The sequence below is a fragment of the Pseudorasbora parva genome, chromosome 1 (assembly GCF_024679245.1).
Source record: "Pseudorasbora parva isolate DD20220531a chromosome 1, ASM2467924v1, whole genome shotgun sequence".
In the NCBI taxonomy this organism is placed as follows: Eukaryota; Metazoa; Chordata; class Actinopteri; order Cypriniformes; family Gobionidae; genus Pseudorasbora; species Pseudorasbora parva.
Window position 1 is genome coordinate 11,685,327 of NC_090172.1, and position 20,676 is coordinate 11,706,002.

A 20,676-nucleotide genomic window follows, 5' to 3' on the forward strand; every position below is an offset into this window, starting at 1 on the left:
TCAAATTGTTTACTAGAGTGTGCCTTTTAGTCACTAATTAAGGTCACCTGCGTCTCATTTAGCTCCCTTTTGTTGGCCTGTGCACTCAGGCCACATCCACACAAAGCCAGTCAAAACGATGCAGTTTACATGCCAGACCAGTATGTGGCGCTGTAATTCTGCCACAGAAATTAAAACAGAGAAGCAGAGTAGTGGCTAGAAGGGGTAAAGCAACAGTTGGAAGTGAGGAAAATATCATGATAAAATAACAATACATACATTTGCTCATGGTCCGTTCTTCGTACCTCGCTTAATACGTCTGAGATGATATGACAGATCCTCTCATCGTGATAACTGATCTCTGGATAATTTGGTTCTCAAATGCTTTTGTGGATTGGAATATCCACATTAAGTTATCTAAGATCACTGCACGTTCTTGTGTTCCCTGAAGAGGGCAGATGCATCAATACTCAAAACCACGATCAGCAGTGCAGTGATTGGCTGGCAGCAAGACAGAAACGTAAAATGTATAATAGATAAATGATGAATCTTTTTTTTTAAAAACATGATTCCCAATTATTTATATTCATGGTTTTATAGTATTTGAGCACCCTGAACATTTTATTTCAGTGTTCTAATTAGCAATTCATTTAATTTAAGTCAATTTGAAGCAGATTTGTCATTAATTAAAGTTTCTTAAGGGTCAAGATCAAGTTGTGTGTGCAGTGTCAGCGGAAGATTTACGGCTCATATTATCCCTCATGCAGTTACAGAGGCAGTGTTTTGACTGAACCTCTTCTAGGCTACTTCTGCTGCATGAGAAGAGAGAACACCTCTTTACAATTTTCTGGGTCTTAAACGAGTCTGCCTTTGTGATATATGTCCTTATTTCATTCAAAACGCTAGCTCACTCTGTCTGGATGCATTTAAATCTGCTCTAAGTTTGCGTTTTTCTTACCTATCACACATGCGCACTTCAATAAGCCGACAGAAAGCAGGTTAATGCGTTTACATGCAGCGCGAAATCGAGGTAAGAGGAAGAAAACTACCTGTCCCGACCGGTTTATGCTTAATACGCCGTTTATGACATTACTCTGATAAAAGAAAACGGGTTACCACGTTTACATGACCATGTTCATTGTCGGCTTATTGGGCATAATCGGCTTAAGAACGTGCATGTAAACACACCCATTGTCACATCTGTACACATAAAGAAGGTGTCCGGGCTAGTGTAGGCGATCGCATGTGAGGATGTGGAGGTGGAGATCTATAGCCTTTTCTCACATCACTTGATATAGTTGAACTTACCAATTTCATGGCGGATCCAAAAAGGTTCAAACGACAATCAACAATGCGAACTGGAGATTCACTCGTTGTAAAATACAAAAAGTCTTCACCCTTTGGAGTGGCTACAGAAAAAAAAAGAGGCTTCAACGGCCGATGTTGGGGCTTTTAAAGGTGGCGTGAGGGAACTACAGAGTTTTCTTTGTCGTGCCTTTCTCGTTTTGCATTATGGTAAACATCATTTATTTTGTGCTAGCTATGAAAGGGAGCAATTCACCATAAGGTACTCCACATCACTTAACTTGGTGCTCACGTTCACTGTACCTAAATGGTTAAGTTCACCAAACTGGGTACACCAGAAGTTCAGTACACCATGCTGGGTACTACCGATCAAAACTTCCCTATGAGTCCCAACATGTATTGTGGCGTGAATAAATTATTCATCTGAATTGTGACTCATTTTCCTTGATTCTAACTACTTGCTTTTATTTTTGTTGTTTTTGTTCTGATGTTTTTGGAGCTTGTTTTATGTTCAGAGTTGATCTGTTTATCAGATTTTTTTTTGTTGTTTTTTGGTCACCATTTTAGAGATTCATACGTGGATTCTTGATGTATCTGTGTATCTAACTAATGTTTTAGTGCAAGTTAAAAAATGATTTAATTATCACAACAGTGAAGGATTTCACAGTTATTATTAATAATACTTCAAAACTATTAAGAACTGCTTCGATAATCAGAGCTTTGTGTGAGATCCGATTCTGCCAATATATAATGTTATCAATGAATAAACAACTTCACTTGATATTTTCTCTTGACTTTTTGTTCCATAACAAATGTCTCACAAACACATAGCAGCCAGAGAACCACTAATATAACACAGTCAAGGGTCAAGAATCCAACTAAAGACAACACTTCTCTCCATCATGGTGACTTCCAACAAAACTATTATTTTCATGAAAACAGAAATAAAGTCAATCTGGGCTGTGTTTCCCAAAAGCATTGTAAGCCTAAGTTGATTGTAGAGACCATTGGTGGCAATTGTTCTACGATCAACTTAAGCTGGGCATACACTGTGCGATTTCTATGCGTTTTCAGCAAAGTTACCTGCTCACACTGTACGAGTAGATCGCATGCGATGTAAAGCCAAAGCTCACGATTGATGTGCTTTCACTGTGCGGTCCGACCGTCGAGCGCGTCTTGACTGCTCACACTGTACGGGTGAAAAATGCGCAATAAAACCCCCGTGGCGACGATAGACAGGGGCGTGGGACTGGGGGGATAAAGGGTACTGAGTAACCAGGGCCCGAGGCAGGGGGGGGGCCTTTAGAAGTCAGTTTTCTATACATACACATACATGGTACGGGGGCCCAGCAAGATGGTTTGTACCCAGGGCCCAAAATTTGGTGCTACGCCCCTGACGATAGACCATGGTGTATTATAGAGAGGTAAATGCATCAGCTATTGATATCAAGAGGATTTAGAATTTATGTATAAAATTATTATTATTATTAGAGTAGGCCTACTTTTATTATTAAATTGATATTACATTAATTTTCCCCCTCCCCCCAACAATAATGCATAATCGACACACTGCATAATAAAATAATAGATTACTCCTCACTTTTTAAAAACATTTAGACCGATTAAACAAGGAATTATAGGTCTATAATTATATGATTATAATGTCAGAACACTGCAATAATAATGTCTGTCTCAATGAAAAGTAAGAGCAGATTTATCTAAAAACAACTTGTTTAACACAAAATGGGCCTACTTCTCTTCTATTTTTTTCTCACAATATGGACCAAAATAGAAATATTAAGAAAATAAATAAGAAAGAAATAGGCTACGTTATCAGTATGTTGAATTACATTTATCTCTCGTTGTCTGAGAATATGTACCGAAAGCTTGTCAGATTTTACTTTCACTTTCTGTAGTGAATAATTGACTGGGTTTGAGACTGCGTTTAAACTGCGCATTGCGTGATATCCACTGACTCGCGTTCATGAAGAAAAAGAACACATTGCAACATGACTTTGTGTCAAGATGGACAACGGTTCTCACTTTCCGTCATAATAAGATTAAGCAGGCCTAGGCTAAATATTAATTAATATTGAAAAAATAAAAATAAAATGTGAAAGTAAAACAAGTAGGCTAAATTAATGATCAACTAGCTAAATGAATAAGATGCACTGGATATATACAACACAAACTGGAGGCACAACAGTTTGCTTAATTTCTGCTATTTGATAGCTGCCTACATAATTAAAGATCTCCCTCTTTTCGTTTTCTTCCTTAATGCTTTTAAAAATTAAATGGTTGAACTTCTGCGATAACCTCACGAGGGGCGAGCAGAATTTCTGACATGCCAGAAATTCATCCGACCATCTGATTCCCGATCGTGAGAGGTTTGTCGCCCCTCGTTTCCCCCTGTACACTGCACGAACACCTCGCGACAAACGACGCACGATAAATATGAAAATCGGCCCGACCCAAAAAAGAGTCGCACGAGTCAGAATTCGGCTCGAAATCGGACGAAAATCGCACAGTGTATGCCCGGCTTTAAGCATACAATGCTTTTGGGAAACGCAGCCCTGGTTAGTTATAAGTTAGTACACATATTATTGTTAGGTTTAGTAACTTACGATTTTTTGTCACCTGAATTTAATCTTCTACTCAAAATGACACCTCCATACTCAAAGCAATCTATCGGATGTCTGTAATCATGGCTGCATTGCATTTTATTACAGCAAAGTGCCATTACGATTTAACCAAACGATCTACTCCTTCTTGTGTCAAAAAAAAAAAGTGTCATTCGCTTAATTATGTAATTTTTAATGCAAAGATGACATTTCGGAGTTGTCTTTGTTATGACAACTTGACATAAACCAATACATCATAACCTGTCAGTGTCTTTGTCATGACAACTTGACATTACCAAGACAACATAACCTGTCATAAACAGACATGAAATGACATAGCAGATTAATTATTAAATTTAAGAAACTACTTAGCTTTTTGGGTTTACATTACATTAGTTGCTAGGCAACGTGGGGGAGAGGATGCTGGCGTTGTCTGTTCGCCGCTTCTCCACCCACAAATCATGTTAACTTTAATATTAAATTTAGATGTTATCTTATTTTCTTATGTTTGTGACTAGTCTAACAGAGCTACTATTGGGACTGTTGCTGATTGGTGGCAGCCACTGAGAGGACGTTGTTTTTTCACCGCTTCTCTTCTGTTTTTGTTTGAATTTGTGGTTGGTTTTGGTTTGAAGGACATTTGATGTTGCTCGCTGTGGCTGCTCTCTCTTCTGGGTGTCGGCTGCTCACTGGTGGTCTCCCTCGGGCTTGAACTGCAAGGTGGCTGAAGTTTGCTCCATGCTAGCGTCATCAACGTCCGGCATGATGTTGAGATGTAATTTTTACTTGTTATTCATGTATTGTTATTTTTTCCCTTTGTTGCACTTTGAGGTTCTTTGGAATGAAAAGTGCGTTATAAATAAAATCTATTATTATTATTATTATTAATAAACTGTCATGTGGTTGGTTTTGACGTTGGCTGTCATTAGGCTATTATAATGTCATGATTTTTTTATAAATTTAATTTGTCATTTACATGTCATTAAGTGTCAATACTCTGTCAAAATATTTTAAAACATTGTCATGAATATATTTCTTGACCTAAACTACAGTGGTACAAGTTTAATTTGTCATTAACATGTCATTAAGTGTCAATACTGTGTCAAATTATTTCATAACATTGTCATGAATATATTTCTTGACCTAAACTACAGTGGTAAAAGTTGAATTTGTCATTAACATGTCATTAAGTGTCAATACTGTGTCAAATTATTTCATAACATTGTCATGAACATATTTCTTGACCTAAACTACAGTGGTAAAAGTTGAATTTGTCATTAACATGTCATTAAGTGTCAATACTCTGTCAAATTATTTTATAACAGTGTCATGAATATTTAGCTTGACCTGAAATATGGCATCATAGAGGAAATCGTACAGAGTCATTAAAAACTATTAATATAACTCAAAATGATAGCGTGGCATAGACATATAAACCTATGATGTCTATGGTGGCTAGGGATGGGTATCGTTAAGGTTTTAACGGTATTACTACTCTTACCGATACTGCTTATCGGTCCGGTACTTTAACGGTATTCTTATCGGTACTTTTTGAGATTATATATATATATATATATATATATATATATATATATATATATATATATATATATATATATATATACACACACACACAATTAACAAAAATACACAGCCTACACATGCAGTGCTTTCATTTCAGGAAGAATTCTACTAATCAAATGTAAAATAACACTGTTCATCATAAATAGCCAAATTAATGCTTATTAAAGCTGAAGTTATTCATTCAAGAGCTGTGAGGGATTTTCTCTTTGCATTTGGTTGTTTAATTCGCAGTAATTCGTCAGCATGTTTATTTACACCGCTGCCTCTTTAAGACAGACGTGCAGATCTATAGGCGACTGATAATAGGCAGATGGACTATATTTTCTCCTGACTATGTCCATAATAACTACGTCCATTTTAGACACAAACTGTGTTGTGTTTAAGAGACTCTCCAAGCCGGTCATTTTGACATAGATGTTTGTGTACATTTGATCGTTTAGACGCGAGTGTGAAACCGAAAGTGTAATTTGCTCGTCTCGTTGCGGGCTGTTTCAGAGCGCGCGCGTCGACTTGGGAACAATCTCTTGCGCACATTTTTGTGCATTTAATCGCTCTTTTTATTATTAAACGCGTCCCACAATTTACCAACAGTGGCTAGACTGTATTTTACAACAATCACTGATCGTGCTGAACTGCTGATTCTGTCATTACGTTTTAGTTTTATGGAGAAATGACAGCTTGGCTACTGCTGCAAAGGGAATCAAGGGGAATTTCTTTGTTGGGCTAGACATAAATATTATTATTATAATCTTTGGAAGACAAAATCTAAAATAAAAGCAGACTATCACAGATCTAAAGTGTAACCAGGCTATGTTTGAATGTTTGGTTCTGTCCTCCGTTTGCGGAGCTCTCTCTCTCTCTCTCTCTCTCTCTCTCTCTCTCTCTCTCTCTCTCTCTCTCTCTCTCTCTCTCTCTCTCTCTCTCTCTCGTCACGTGTATTTTCAAAAGTACCGACAGCAGAACCGATAACGTCCGAGCTTATCGATACAACGGTCTTTCAAAATTCAGCCCCGGGGCCCGTTTAATACCGGTTTTCGGTACCCATCCCTAATGGTGGCACCACTGGTAATGTGTACGCTGTAACAGTTGTTGACAGAGCCTCAGTCAGGTTAGTTTGTTTAGGTGTTTAATGTCAATTTAGTTTGCAGTAAGTAAAAACAATTCACAAGAACGTTATTTTGGGTTTAATATACTTTATTTAAACTTTCGCTCACTCTTTAATGAATAGTTTGAGTTTATTCTCACCATTCCGTTTTTTTTTTTTTTTTTTTTTTTTTTTTTTTTTTTTATTGCTTTTAAAGAAATACAAATATACAAACAGTCAGGGGTACAATAAACAAACACAGTAAGACATAAGTACAATGATAAAACAGAGTAGTGACAAACAAAATTTAAATAAAAATATGAAAATGTTTACAAGTAGAAACACATTTTACAGCTTTCTTATTTGTTAAATATAATATTGTATTAAGGTATTGTTGCATTTCTAATTTTAGAATAAAAAATAAAGGTTTATTACCCCCAAATTTACATTTATGGATACTAAATTTAGCTAAGAGTAGCATCAGATTAATTAAGTAATATTCCTTATGATAAGAATTGTTAAAGGAAAAAAAGCCAAATAAAACATTTTTAAAGCATAGTTGAAAGCTGGGCATGACATGAGCCTTAATAAAAGTACAGAAATCTGACCAAAAACAAACAGAATAAGGACAACTCCAAAACAAATGATAAAATGATTCAACATGTACTCCACAAAATGTACATAATATATCAATGTCACAATTAAACCTGTTTACAAGATAATAATTGCAGGGGTAGTATTTATAAATGAGTTTAAGAGAAATTTCTTTAATTTTATTTGTGATTAAATATTTATGAGGAAGTTTCCAAATTTTGCTCCACAATAGACCATCAACATGACCATTCCAAAATGAAATACAAGCAGGACTGGAGACAATATCCCTTTGAAATAAAGACAGAATACAACGGTTATTATTCTTAATAGGAGAAAGAGAGAAACAGATACGACCAACTTCAGTATCAGCAGGATCCAATGGATATGGAGAGGGCTGATGACAGGCATTTTTAAGAAGCATTTTTAAACCAGAGGGAACAGCATCCATAACCACAGCATAATCTTTAGGAGTGACTGGAATATTATATTTCGAAAGAAATTCAGAATAGGACAGCATAAGACCTTCACAGTTATAAAGTTGGCTAACATAAACTATGTTGTTACTAAACCAGTACTCAAGAAATAAAGATTTAGATTTATACAGAATGTATTTATTATTCCAGATAAAACATTTGTTTGGAGAGAAGTTGTGTTTATAGATTAAATTCCAAGAAAGAAGCATCTGTTTGTGAAAATTAGAAAGTTTTAAGGGAAGTTTTGTAATGCTGTAGTCACAGAGTAAAAGGAATTGAAGACCACCAACTTGTGAGAAGATAAAGTGAGGTATAAATTCCAGATAGATGTTGGTTTTTTCAGGAATTGCTTAATCCAGTTAATTTTAAAGGTGTGATTAAGGGTGGTAAAATCTAAGAAGTTCAAACCTCCATTTTCAGTTGAGTTCATAACCACAGATTTCTTTATATAATGGATTCTATTTTTCCATAAGAAGTTAAAAAGCATATTATCAATGATTTTACAAGTATTATTATTCACTGCTAAGGAGAGCGCTGCATATGTGAGTCTCGAAATGCCTTCTGCCTTTGTGATTAAAACTCTCCCCCTCAAAGATAAGTCTCTAAGTAACCAGTAATTAAATTTTTTCTTTGCTTTATCAATAATTGGGGAAAAATTTAGCTCACATCGGTCCTCTTCGTTCTTTACAATTTTAACGCCTAAATATGTGATCTCATCTTTAATGGGAATATTACAAATTGACAGAAGATTACAGTTTTTAAGAGCCAATAATTCACATTTATTAATATTCAGGTAAAGCCCTGAAGCTTTAGAGAATGTATGGATAATCTTAAGGGCTAAAGGTATTTCTTTCGCATCTTTTAAAAAAAGAGTGGTGTCGTCTGCTAATTGACTAATGATAATTTCATTACCTGCAACATTAATACCTCTTAAAGGGCTCTGTTTAATATGATCTGCAAGAAGTTGTGAACAGAGTAAAAATAAATATGGGGAAATTGGGCATCCCTGTCTGATACCACGACTGAGATTGAATCTGGGTGAGGTGCCATTACGCAGCTTGATTGAACAATTTGCATTAGAGTACAGCGTTTTTATGGAGTTAATAAAGAATTCACCAAAACCAAATTTTTTTAGGGCTGAATATATGAAATTATGTTCAACAGTGTCGAAGGCCTTATGGAAGTCTAAGAAAAGGATAAAACTCTCATCTGAGTATAAATGTGGGTAATCGACAAGGTCCAACACCAAACGAATATTATTAGAAATATGTCTGTTACGCATGAAGCCTGATTGCGTGTCATCGATAATAGAATCCAAAGTTCTTTTCATTCTGGAAGCAAATATAGAGGCTAAAATTTTATAATCATTATTAAGTAGGGAAATTGGTCGCCAATTATCTAAGAATAAAGTGTCTTTTTTTGGTTTGGGAATTAGAATAATAAGGCCTTGTGTCAGGGTAGGAGGGAGTTTACCATATTCAATAATTTGCAAGAAAAGATTTAAAAGAAACGGTGCAAGTTCTACTGAGAATGTTTTATAGAATTCGGAAGTTAAACCATCTACACCAGGGGATTTATTATATTTAAGCTCTGAAATGGCTTGAAGGACTTCCTCTATACAAATAAGCCTATCACAATGTTCTTTTTGGTCTTCATTTAAAGATTTCAAATTAGTAATACTATCTATAAAACTAGAGGAATCGTTTTCATTAAACCTTGATTCATAAAGAGTCCGATAAAAGGTTGAACAGTAAACTGCAATGTCTTTTAAATCATGTGTTAATATACCATTGATATTCAAGTTTAAAATTGTATTAGTTTTCCCATGGAATTTTTCTAGTTGAAAGAAATATGCCCCCTTCTGCCTTCCTTTTATAAATATCATCTAATTGACTTTGAAGTGTTAAAAACTCTAAATATTCACAATCGGAAAAAATAGAAGGAGATTTCTGTGTAAAAGCTGTAATTTTAGAAATGATTATATCCTCTTCAAGTCTTTTCGCTTTAGATAATGAACTTCCAAATTTTCTAAGAAACTTACTAACCTCAAATTTAAATAATTCCCAATTAGTGCAATAGTTATTACTAATCTGAGCTATATTCAAATATTGTGTAATCAAACTGCGAATGGTTACCTTTACAAATTCATGTTCCAATAATGACTTATTGAGCTTCCAATATGAGTTATGGAAGTTAGAGCAAAAAGAGGAGTGTAAAGAGATATTGATAGACACTGCCTTATGATCTGTTAATGGAGTGGGAAGAATATTAACAGAAATATCTTCTTTCTGTAAACTACAGGGAGTTAACCAGTAGTCAATACGAGACATAACGGTACAGGCTTTATTATTCCATGTGAAGGATCTAATCCCAGGGAATTTCTCTCTCCAAATGTCTATTACTCCAAATTTCTGCATAAAGGTCTTCAGTATAGAATTATGATAATTTACATTGCGAGGTGGCCACCGGTCAAGGGAGTTATCTAAAGTAATATTAAAATCCCCTCCTATTAAAATAAGTGAATTTGGGAATTTAGACAAAAAGTATGTAATTCGAGTCTCTAAGCTTTTAATTAAAACATCATTTTCAGATTTAGAATTGTATCCATAAAAATTTATTATAATTACGTTTATCAGATCTAATTTACAGACTAAAATAATATAATGACCAAGGGGATCCCCCTCAGCAAATAAAATGTCCCCAGAAAATTTGTTTTTTAATATTGCAACACCAGCCTTACGCTCAGACCCATGAGCAAACCAAACATCGTTACCCCATTGTGCTTTCCAATAGTTTACATCTTTGGGAGTTGAATGAACTTCTTGAAAGAAACAAAAGTCAGACTTCTGCTGTTTTGCAAATAAAAACAAAGCCTTACGTTTAACATTTAACCTTAAACCCCTGACATTAAGAGTTACTAATGAAAATGACATGAAATTATGAAGAACTTAAGGAACAAGAACAATATCAAAAGAAAACTTCCATTCCCTTCAAAATAATAATGAATAATTATTTTCCCGGTTATGAAACTATATGTTATAGTCAACATTATACAGAAATTTACTCTTTGTAGACCAAGTGGTTTTATAAACTTAGCTAGTTGGCTAACAGCAGGTCATAATGAAAAGTGTTTATATTAGGCTACATGGTGAAGAGCACTTGTTTTCACGAGGGTGAACGCACCTCTTTCCCATCGTTGAATACGCGCACACCGATGAAGAACGCTTTTTTCCCTTCCTTCCTAGCAGCTTCAACCAACGGCCACCTCTTCAACCTCAGCAACTTGTCTGCTTGAGACAGATCTTCTGTGAATCTCAGCTTGTGATTCCTAAGGTATTCAGAGTTCTTTGCCTGCCGCCAAATCAGGTCCCGCGTAGATCTTCTCACGAAGCGAATGATTATTGTTCTTGGTCTACTGTCCTGCTCTTTCAGCCTTCCAAGTCGATGCACAACATCTATGTCATCTTTGAAGGAAACGATTGAATCAGGAACAATTAAAACACAGACTCCGATGACTTTTTGCTTGATGTTTTCCTCAGAGTGTTCTGGAATTCCGTACAGACGGAGGTTCCATCTTCGCTGATAGCGTTCAGCATCGTTCAGTCTTTGCTCAATTTCGTGGATTTTGGTGCTGTTTGTACTGACAGTAGCTTTACAACTTTCCATGTCTGTTTTCAAGTCATTTACTTCTTCAAACACAAAGTCAATGGATTTCTTAAGCGCCTCAATGCTCACGGTATTGTTGGTAATCAGTTTTCCGAGGTCGTCAGCGCTTTCCTTAATTTTGGATGTCAATGCCGCAATGATATTATCTTGCAATTCCATCAGAGAAATGTCAGCTCGAGATTTCTTTTGCTGAGGTTTCACCAAGCCTGCAGTCTCTCTCTCATTTACTGAAGCTTTCGAGCCTCGATCGCCCCCCGGTGACCGGTCCCAGTATAGCCGCCCCTCTGTGATTTCTAATGGACGCGAGGCAAACTAAATAATAAAATTACGCTTCAAAAATTTCCCCCCAAAGTTAGTTTATGTCATTGAAGGCAGTTATCATCACGATGATTTCATTTCAGATGTTCGTTTTAAAAATAAGTTTAGTTTTAGTTAGTTATTTGATGCTATAAAAACGGGGGGGTGTGACGTCATGATTGACAGGCTTCTCTGAGTGAAGTTGTCACTGAGGCACTAATGGACTTTTTTCGAAATATTTGGGTGCAGATTAGATCTTTAGCTTTAATTTCTACATTTCCATAACTGTTTATTTCACACCAACATAATTAATTGTTCTGCATCTGCGAGAGTGTGGGCGGGCTTTTGATATCGCGACTGTACTTCCTGCTCTACTTCCTGCGCTCTACTGCGCAACTCCGGTCCCGAAATCGCTACTGCGCAGACTCGGTCCAAAGATGTCCGCGCCGTGCAAGGCCGCCTGAAAGCTTCAAATATGGCAAGCGGAAACGGACGATGTCGAGTCGTCCATATTTTTTTACGGTCTATGGGTTTCACAGGCGTATCTAAGTCGGAGTCGTGTACGAACTCGAGACTTGGGCTATCAGACCGGCTGGCAACTGAACGTTTTTGGTGATATTGGTGGTCTGCCTCAATCTGTGGATCATTACCATCAACGACAGGAGCATCAAAATCCATCTCTTCCACTAGAATCTTGGAGGTAGAGTTTTTATTTTTTCCTTTGCGTTTCACCATGCTATCCTTAACGTTAACTTCCATGTGCGCCAGTTAACGATCGCCAGCTCGAGAGAAATTTAAGATAATTTGAACGTTTTCTCTTTTCTTCTTCACCTGAACAAAACGGCCTAATGCATATTCAAACGATTGTATGCGACCGGGTTACATATAAATAAAATATAAGGAATTGTAAGTACAATTAGCTCAGCTATAAAAAATTGCGACCACACCGGCTGCCATCTTGGAACGCCTCTCCTACATTCTCCCTTAGTAAATTAGTATCCATTCCGTTTGTTATGGTGGAGTCCCGTGTGCTGGTGCACCGTCAAAAGGGGTTCGGGCGGAAACGTTGGCCCTATATATAATGTTCCGGCCTAGGCTCTAGCCGCAAACATTCCTTGTTCAGCCCGCGGGGTGGGGCTCTAAAGACTATTTCTCTTATTTTTATACATCGGAAGATAATTTATAAAGTGAAGTCATTTGACAAAGTGTTATTTTTCTGAAATGTCATCATTGCATTAAAAATGACATAATTAAGCGAATGACACTTAATGACAGTTGTCATAAACATGCATAAAAACTCCTTCATATTCATGACACGTGTCATGTCATGATTATGAAGGTGTCATGTCAGTCTTATGCACACCCCTTCAAGTAGTGTTACCGAATAGATTAATCACAGCGCAATCATAACTCTGTTTTATTATTGTTGGCTTTATTTTACCATTTTATTTGCTGTCTCTTGCCAGTATAACCCCAATAATGACAGCAAATGAACTTGTAATGGTCTTATTAAGTGTAAATAAAATAAAATTAAATGTTATCATTGTTGTGTTTTGTATGCTGAATGTTAAAAGTCTGTGTGTGACTCAAGCATGGTCAATTGTTAGATATTGTCACAAATATAGAGGCATTATTTCAACATAACTAAAGGTCTTCGCGTGTTTTTGAAGCTTTGATTATGTTTACAGTGTGCAATATAACATGAGTTCATGTTTCGCGTGTAAAAAAAGAGTATTTTCACACAATTTACTTATCTGTATACCTCTGTTTCCTCTGTCCTAAAAGATTTCCTTGTTCTATGAAGTCCCTCCTTCAAAAATACGTATTGAGTTCTGATTAGGCCAGCGCTTCCCGCGGTGTGATTGGACAGCAGCTTAGTGCACGTTGCCCGGAAAGGTCCTGCCTCTTACCATAACGGGTAGATACGCGCACTCAATGTTATTGCAAAAATGTCTATATTGCCTTATCGATTTGAGCCGGAATCAGACCCGGAGAATATCGAAGAGGATCGATTATAACCTGCTCAGGAAAGACTTTTGCTGGATGTTTCAGAATGGTAAGCTGTCTATTCAGTAGTTTAAACTGATCATTACAAACACCAACAATCGATGGTGTCTGAATGAATTACTACACTTTTAAATGCTAAGTTTTTCGGATTAGTTTCAATTACCATCTAACGTTAGTTAACAAAGCTAAACAGCGTTGCACTTTGTGTCATGAGTTACATAAACTGTTAAACGGACCAACTTAAATAATAAAACACACTTACCGGTTGTAGTCCATAAACAACGCCTCCTCCAGACAAAGAGGGAACTGCATCATCTTTTAAGAATAATCTTTCTGCGAATCCGGAATTAAACTGATTGAGATTGAGGAAGCAGTCCTCAGCAAAATGTGCTTAAATTGGGATTATAATTTTCTGGAACCGAGTTAAACATGAACTGTAGCCATTGATCTCTACGTACCGCGTCCGTGGGAAGGCCAAACAAAGGTGATTTGACTCCTGGATGAAAATAACAGCGTTTCAATGGCATGGCGACAAACACACTCTACAAAAACAACGCTTCCTATTCTCGACCTGCGAGAGCAAAAGGACAACGCCCCCGAATTTGCGTGTTCTTGTGGGCGGAGGGTTCGTCAACAAAGGTTTTAGTTGCGTCATTAAAGCAGGAAGTGCAGGGCTGTAGTCCAAACCGGCCGTTCGCTGTAGGCTTTGAAAGGGAACTTCTGTTAAATAAAATATCTCGCTTGGCAATGAACTTTGAGCTTTTTAAATTTTCAGGTATTATTTATGCCCTAACAGCAACATTACACACTAACTAAAGTTTGAAAGATGGAATCGCAAAGAATAGGACCTTTAAAAGTGTGTCATTAATGTGTTAGCAATAAAATGTTAAAATATCATTAAGTGGTATTACATTTTTAAACATATGTGTGTGTATATATATACAGGCCTATCTTATCCAACTGAAATATTTCAGGTCTTTTGTTGTTTTAATACTGAAGATTTTGGCATACAGCTAAAAAAAAAAAAAATCCTATCTCAAAAAATTATCATATTTCATCAGACCAATTAAAGAAAAGTGTTTTTAATGCAAAAAAGTCAACCTTCAAATAATTATGTTCAGTTATGCACTCAATTCTTGGTCGGGAATCCTTTTGCAGAAATGACTGCGTCAATGCGGCGTGGCATGGAGGCAATCAGCCTGTGGCACCCAGGATGCTTTGATAGCGGCCTTAAGCTCATCCAGAGTGTTGGGTCATGCGTCTCTCGCCAGGTGTACGCTGGAAATTTGGTGTACATACTTTTGATAAATGAGGGCCAGTGTGTCCCTATACACTATAAAACCTATTACTATGTTGTATTCCATTTTTTGGTGTAAAATTTACCTTAAATTTTTGTAAATAAAAAAAAAAACAGTATTTATGAGTAAAATGAACTGTTATTTATGAGTAATTTCAACTTTAAAGTATGACTAATTTACTCTAAACCTTTGCGAAATACTCTTAAAAATACACAAAACCACACTTATGACATTGGCCTTTATTGTCAATAAGTACAGCATAACTGTTTTGACATGTATACGATGTTTTACACAATATTTACAACATTTAAACTCACAAACAATATCAAAAGTAAAAAATGAAACATTTAAAAGTAATTCAATTGTAATTAACTGGTCTGTTATCCATTTCCACCGAATCCGCGCTGGTTCTCGAGCCTGAGATGGACTAACGGTCTGCGGGTGGACTTTGAACTTCAGAACGCCGTCCTGTTTCACCCATAGCCGAAAGATGCCTGACTCCACAACCTGCCCATAAACAAACAATAACCAACTGTGAGAATATTTTATCATCCAAATGAATTATGGCAATCTGTGGTGTCAGAGGGAGAAGACGATACATCCTGCTGCTCACTGCGGGGTCAGGCTGAATAATCATTTCTAAAACTTCACTACAATTCAAGCCACTTCTCATGTTGCTCTTTTCACCATCAAATGACCAGCAAGTGGTTAAATCCACTTATCTTTTTTTGTTTCTTTTCTCCATGTAGTTCTGAGAGCTGAGGTCCATATTTTTATTTTCTCAGACAGACGCAAGCGTTCAAAAGGTCACACACTGCTATAATACTCCATAGAGAAGCCAGAAACTAAGCTTCTTTTGCAGAGTCCTAACTAAAGGGTTAATGGTGCCACCTGGTTATCAACTATAAAAATTACACATTTTACCTCTTCCCAAAAGGGAATACCATCAATCAATGTTGTATATGGTGTCATGGCTTAACAATAAAATAAAAAATAAAAAAGTGGTTATAATGGAAGTCAATGGGGCAAAAACTGCCACGAGGAGTAAATGAGGGAGAGAAAAATCTGATGCTGCACAAAAAATAAATGCAGCAAAGCCAATTGTTCTCTCATCTTTGACATGTCCAAGACAGTGATAAAAAGGTTCATAAAACAAAACCCCAATTACATTTTATATAAAAATAATTTTACAAAAAAAGTCAGTGTGTTTTCCCCCAAAATCAATGATATCCAATTTTTGAAATTGACCATTAAGGAGTTAAAAAAAAAAAAAAAAAAAAAAATTAGTAGTTTTGATCAGGACCGAGGTTGATAAATAGATTTACGCAAAAAAAAAAAAAAAAAAAAAAAAAAAAAACTGTTACACTTTATAGCAGTTTAAGTTAATGTCTGTTTTCAGCCACGAGGGTAACAAAAGGGTAGTGAATTTGCCCACAGCGTATCGTTGAGTTTGTGAAAATTTTCAAAGCATTTTCCCAAAATGTGTAAAAAGATTTGTCACCAAAACTCATTCCATTTGCTGAAACAGAACGTTATGGCCAAATTAAGACTCAAAACCACCCCACAGTAGAAGAAAACATCCCAAGGGATGCAGAAGGGTTAAATAGCATTTGTAATGGCAATAAATCTAGGGAATTTCAGGGTATTTAAACATTACTTTATTTAGGACACTGATATAGACAAAACTTATACAGGATTGCCATTATAGCTCTTCCACCACATCAGACTCTCATCTTTGACTTACGGACCCTTCCTCCACGTCTTCGGGGGAGCAGTTCAGTTTTCTGCCACAGACTTGGATTAGTAATGCCAATCACGCAGACAGCAATTCCCTCCCCAGCATTCCCACTGCGTTTACTCTCCTCATCTGACCCCATTCCCAGATCATCCTCCTTCTCATGAACCACCACCGCACGTCCCAGAATGGAGTGAGCCCCAAAGAGCTTGGCCTCCGGGAGCGTCAGGAAATGCCTTATAACTCCTTGCACGGAAAGAAAGTTGCCCAGGTCTCCAGGATGACTAGGGTGGTCAACGTCCTGCGGATTGTAATGAGGACCAACACTGACGCTGCCTTGACTGACGTCTCCATACTGATGGATGTGGATGGCTCGAGATTGATGATCAATGGTAGGCAAACCACGGAGGTTTAGTTTCACTTCTAAAGGTCCATTGGGGAAGAGCTGCTTAAAAAGGACCTGCCCAGAGATCTTTGGCTGGCAAGATGGTAAATTGGGGACAGGAGTGACTTCACAAGTGGCGTAGATTGTGTTGTTGAACTCCACGACTTCTGGGATTGGAGCCTCGACAAGCAAAGGAACTGGATTGTCAGAGAACTCTCCTCCTCGTATATGCAGCACCAGCAATATCAGAGGGAATTTTAGAATGAGTTTCTCCATGTTGATCTTTAAAGCCTACAATGAAGAGTGGATTCAGTGAAATCATGCCATTTTGTTAAGAATGTTAGAATAAAATTCAGAGCTCCGCTTCAGGGAGCTTTGAGATTAGACGTTTGCAAAGGAAAACCACAAAATAAATTGTATTTTTTTTTACCCTTGTGAAAAAAAGAAGTGTTTAATTGTATTGAATGTGCTCTTATGCACTTCAAATCTTGAAAGCATCATTTAAAAAGGTCTACTTGCAGATAATAACATTTAAATAAAACTACTTAAGTGTGCATACAGTACACGTTCATAAGCATGTTTTAAGTCAAGAACACGTAATAAGTGCAGTGCAATAATGTCAAAGTATGGGTTTTACTTTAAAGTACAGTTATTTTGTTGCGTTGACTAAAAGTACATAATTTGATCTGACACATTATTTAATATTAAACGCAAGTTACTATATTTAAAATCTAATAAATTGCACCACCATTATTTATACAGTCGCATTTTTAAATACACAACATAAACACTTCAATAGGAATTAAAGTACTTTAGTTAACTATAAATGCACAGTAAAATGTCAGTAAATTCAGCTGTACAAATTAACCAGATTTCAGATGAGACAATTTAATATAAAATTACAGATAAAGAATTTTAAATAATAAAATACAAATTATCTGCCAATGGAATGAGAAAAGTAATATTTCTGTTTGGGATATAAACAAGAATTAAATGAGAAGTATTTCTCACCTTATTGGCAGATAGTTTTGCTTGTTTCAAGCAAAAACACTTAAGTTTGATTTTATTTTTAAGAAAACAATGAAAAGTATCTTATGTCATTTTACTTAAATGCATCTTGATTAAAAAGATATTTAGACTAGAAACGAGACAAAATCAGTAAGTAAGAAGCTCATATTTTTTGCAGCGCATAATGCATACTCTTTTTAAAAGCATGTCAAAGTGTACTTTTTTCACAAGGATAAGTAAACTAAAAGACAAAATTTATGTTTTTGATTAAACAAACTTTTTTTTGTTTGTTGTAAAAGCAGCAAAGGTACATTACCGTATGACTGGAATGTTGTCCTCAAACTGTGTGCAGACTGAATATTGCAGTCATAAGATTACTGTGAGCAGTCCTGAACTGGGTTTAAGAGAGCATTCCCTTTGCAATCAAACTTTGTATTATTGATGGGCAACTCATGTGGAGCTACAGGTTAACCATGTTAACTCAAATTGTTTACTAGAGTGTGCCTTTTAGTCACTAATTAAGGTCACCTGCGTCTCATTTAGCTCCCTTTTGTTGGCCTGTGCACTCAGGCCACATCCACACAAAGCCAGTCAAAACGATGCAGTTTACATGCCAGACCAGTATGTGGCGCTGTCACAGAAATTAGAACAGAGAAGCAGAGTAGTGGCTAGAAGGGGTAAAGCAACAGTTGGAAGTGAGGAAAATATCATGATAAAATAACAATACATACATTTGCTCAGGGTCCGTTCTTCGTACCTCGCTTAATACGTCTGAGATGATTTGACAGATCCTCTCATCGTGATAACTGATCTCTGGATAATTTGGTTCTCAAATGATTTTGTGGATTGGAATATCCACATTAAGTTATCTAAGATCACTGCACGTTCTTGTGTTCCCTGAAGAGGGCAGATGCATCAATACTCAAAACCACGATCAGCAGTGCAGTGATTGGTTGGCAGCAAGACAGAAACGTAAAATGTATAATAGATAAATGATAAATCTTTTTTTAAAAAAAACATGATTCCCAATTATTTATATTCATGGTTTTATAGTATTTGAGCACCCTGAACATTTTATTTCAGTGTTCTAATTAGCAATTCATTTAATTTAAGTCAATTTGAAGCAGATTTCTCATTAATTAAAGTTTCTTAAGGGTCAAGATCAAGTTGTGTGTGCAGTGTCAGCGGAAGATTTACGGCTCATATTATCCCTCATGCAGTTACAGAGGCAGTGTTTTGACTGAACCTCTTCTAGGCTACTTCTGCTGCATGAGAAGAGAGAACACCTCTTTACAATTTTCTGGGTCTTAAACGAGTCTGCCTTTGTGATATATGTCCTTATTTCATTCAAAACTCTAGCTCACTCTGTCTGGATGCGTTTAAATCTGCTCTAAGTTTGCGTTTTTCTCACCTATCACACATGCGCACTTCAATAAGCCGACAGAAAGCAGGTTAATGCGTTTACATGCAGCGCGAAATCGAGGTAAGAGGAAGAAAACTACCTGTCCCGACCGGTTTATGCTTACGCCGTTTATGACATTACTCTGATAAAAGAAAACGGGTTACCACGTTTACATGACCATGTTCATTGTCGGCTTATTGGGCATAATCGGCTTAAGACCGTGCATGTAAACGCACCCATTGTCACATCTGTACACATAAAGAAGGTGTCCGGGCTAGTATAGGCGATCGCATGTGAGGATGTGGAGGTGGAGATCTATAGCCTTTTCTCACATCACTTGATATAGTTGAACTTACCAATTTCATGGCGGATCCAAAAAGGTTCAAACGACAATCAACAATGCGAACTGGAGATTCACTCGTTGTAAAATACAAAAAGTCTTCACCCTTTGGAGTGGCTACAGAAAAAAAAGAGGCTTCAACGGCCGATGTTGGGGCTTTTAAAGGTGGCGTGAGGGAACTACAGAGTTTTCTTTGTCGTGCCTTTCTCGTTTTGCATTATGGTAAACATCATTTATTTTGTGCTAGCTATGAAAGGGAGCAATTCACCATAAGGTACTCCACATCACTTAACTTGGAGCTCACGTTCACTGTACCTAAATTGTTAAGTTCACCAAACTGGGTACACCAGAAGTTCAGTACACCATGCTGGATACTACCGATCAAAACTTCCCCATGAGTGCCAACATGTATTGCGGCGTGAATAAATTATTCATCTGAATTGTGACTCATTTTCCTTGATTCTTACTACTTGCTTTTATTTTTGTTGTTTTTGTTCTTATGTTTTTGGAGCTTGTTTTATGTTCAGAGTTGATCTGTTTATCAGATTTTTTGTGTTGTTTTTTGGTCACCATTTTAGAGATTCATACGTGGTTCTTGATGTATCTGTGTATCTAACTAATGTTTTAGTGCAAGTTAAAAATGATTTAATTATCACAACAGTGAAGGATTTCACAGTTATTATTAATAATACTTCAAAACTATTAAGAACTGCTTCGATAATCAGAGCTTTGCATGAGATCCGATTCTGCCAATATATAATGTTATCAATGAATAAACAACTTCACTTGATATTTTCTCTTGACTTTTTGTTCCATAACAAATGTCTCACAAACACATAGCAGCCAGAGAACCACTAATATAACACAGTCAAGGGTCAAGAATCCAACTAAAGACAAC

The 20,676-nt window shown here is 36.5% G+C and overlaps 1 protein-coding gene across 1 annotated transcript; it reads right to left on the reverse strand.

The window, feature by feature from the left end:
• Nucleotides 1-16,543: 16,543 nt before the first annotated feature.
• On the reverse strand, nucleotides 16,544-18,524 carry LOC137083149 (extracellular superoxide dismutase [Cu-Zn]-like). The gene is made up of 2 exons (XM_067448879.1): nucleotides 18,353-18,524; nucleotides 16,544-17,319 (listed from the first exon to the last, which is right to left on the reverse strand). The coding sequence occupies exon 2, from the start codon at nucleotides 17,302-17,304 to the stop codon at nucleotides 16,630-16,632; it is 675 nt and encodes a 224-aa protein (XP_067304980.1). The 5' UTR covers nucleotides 17,305-17,319; nucleotides 18,353-18,524; the 3' UTR covers nucleotides 16,544-16,629.
• Nucleotides 18,525-20,676: the final 2,152 nt, after the last annotated feature.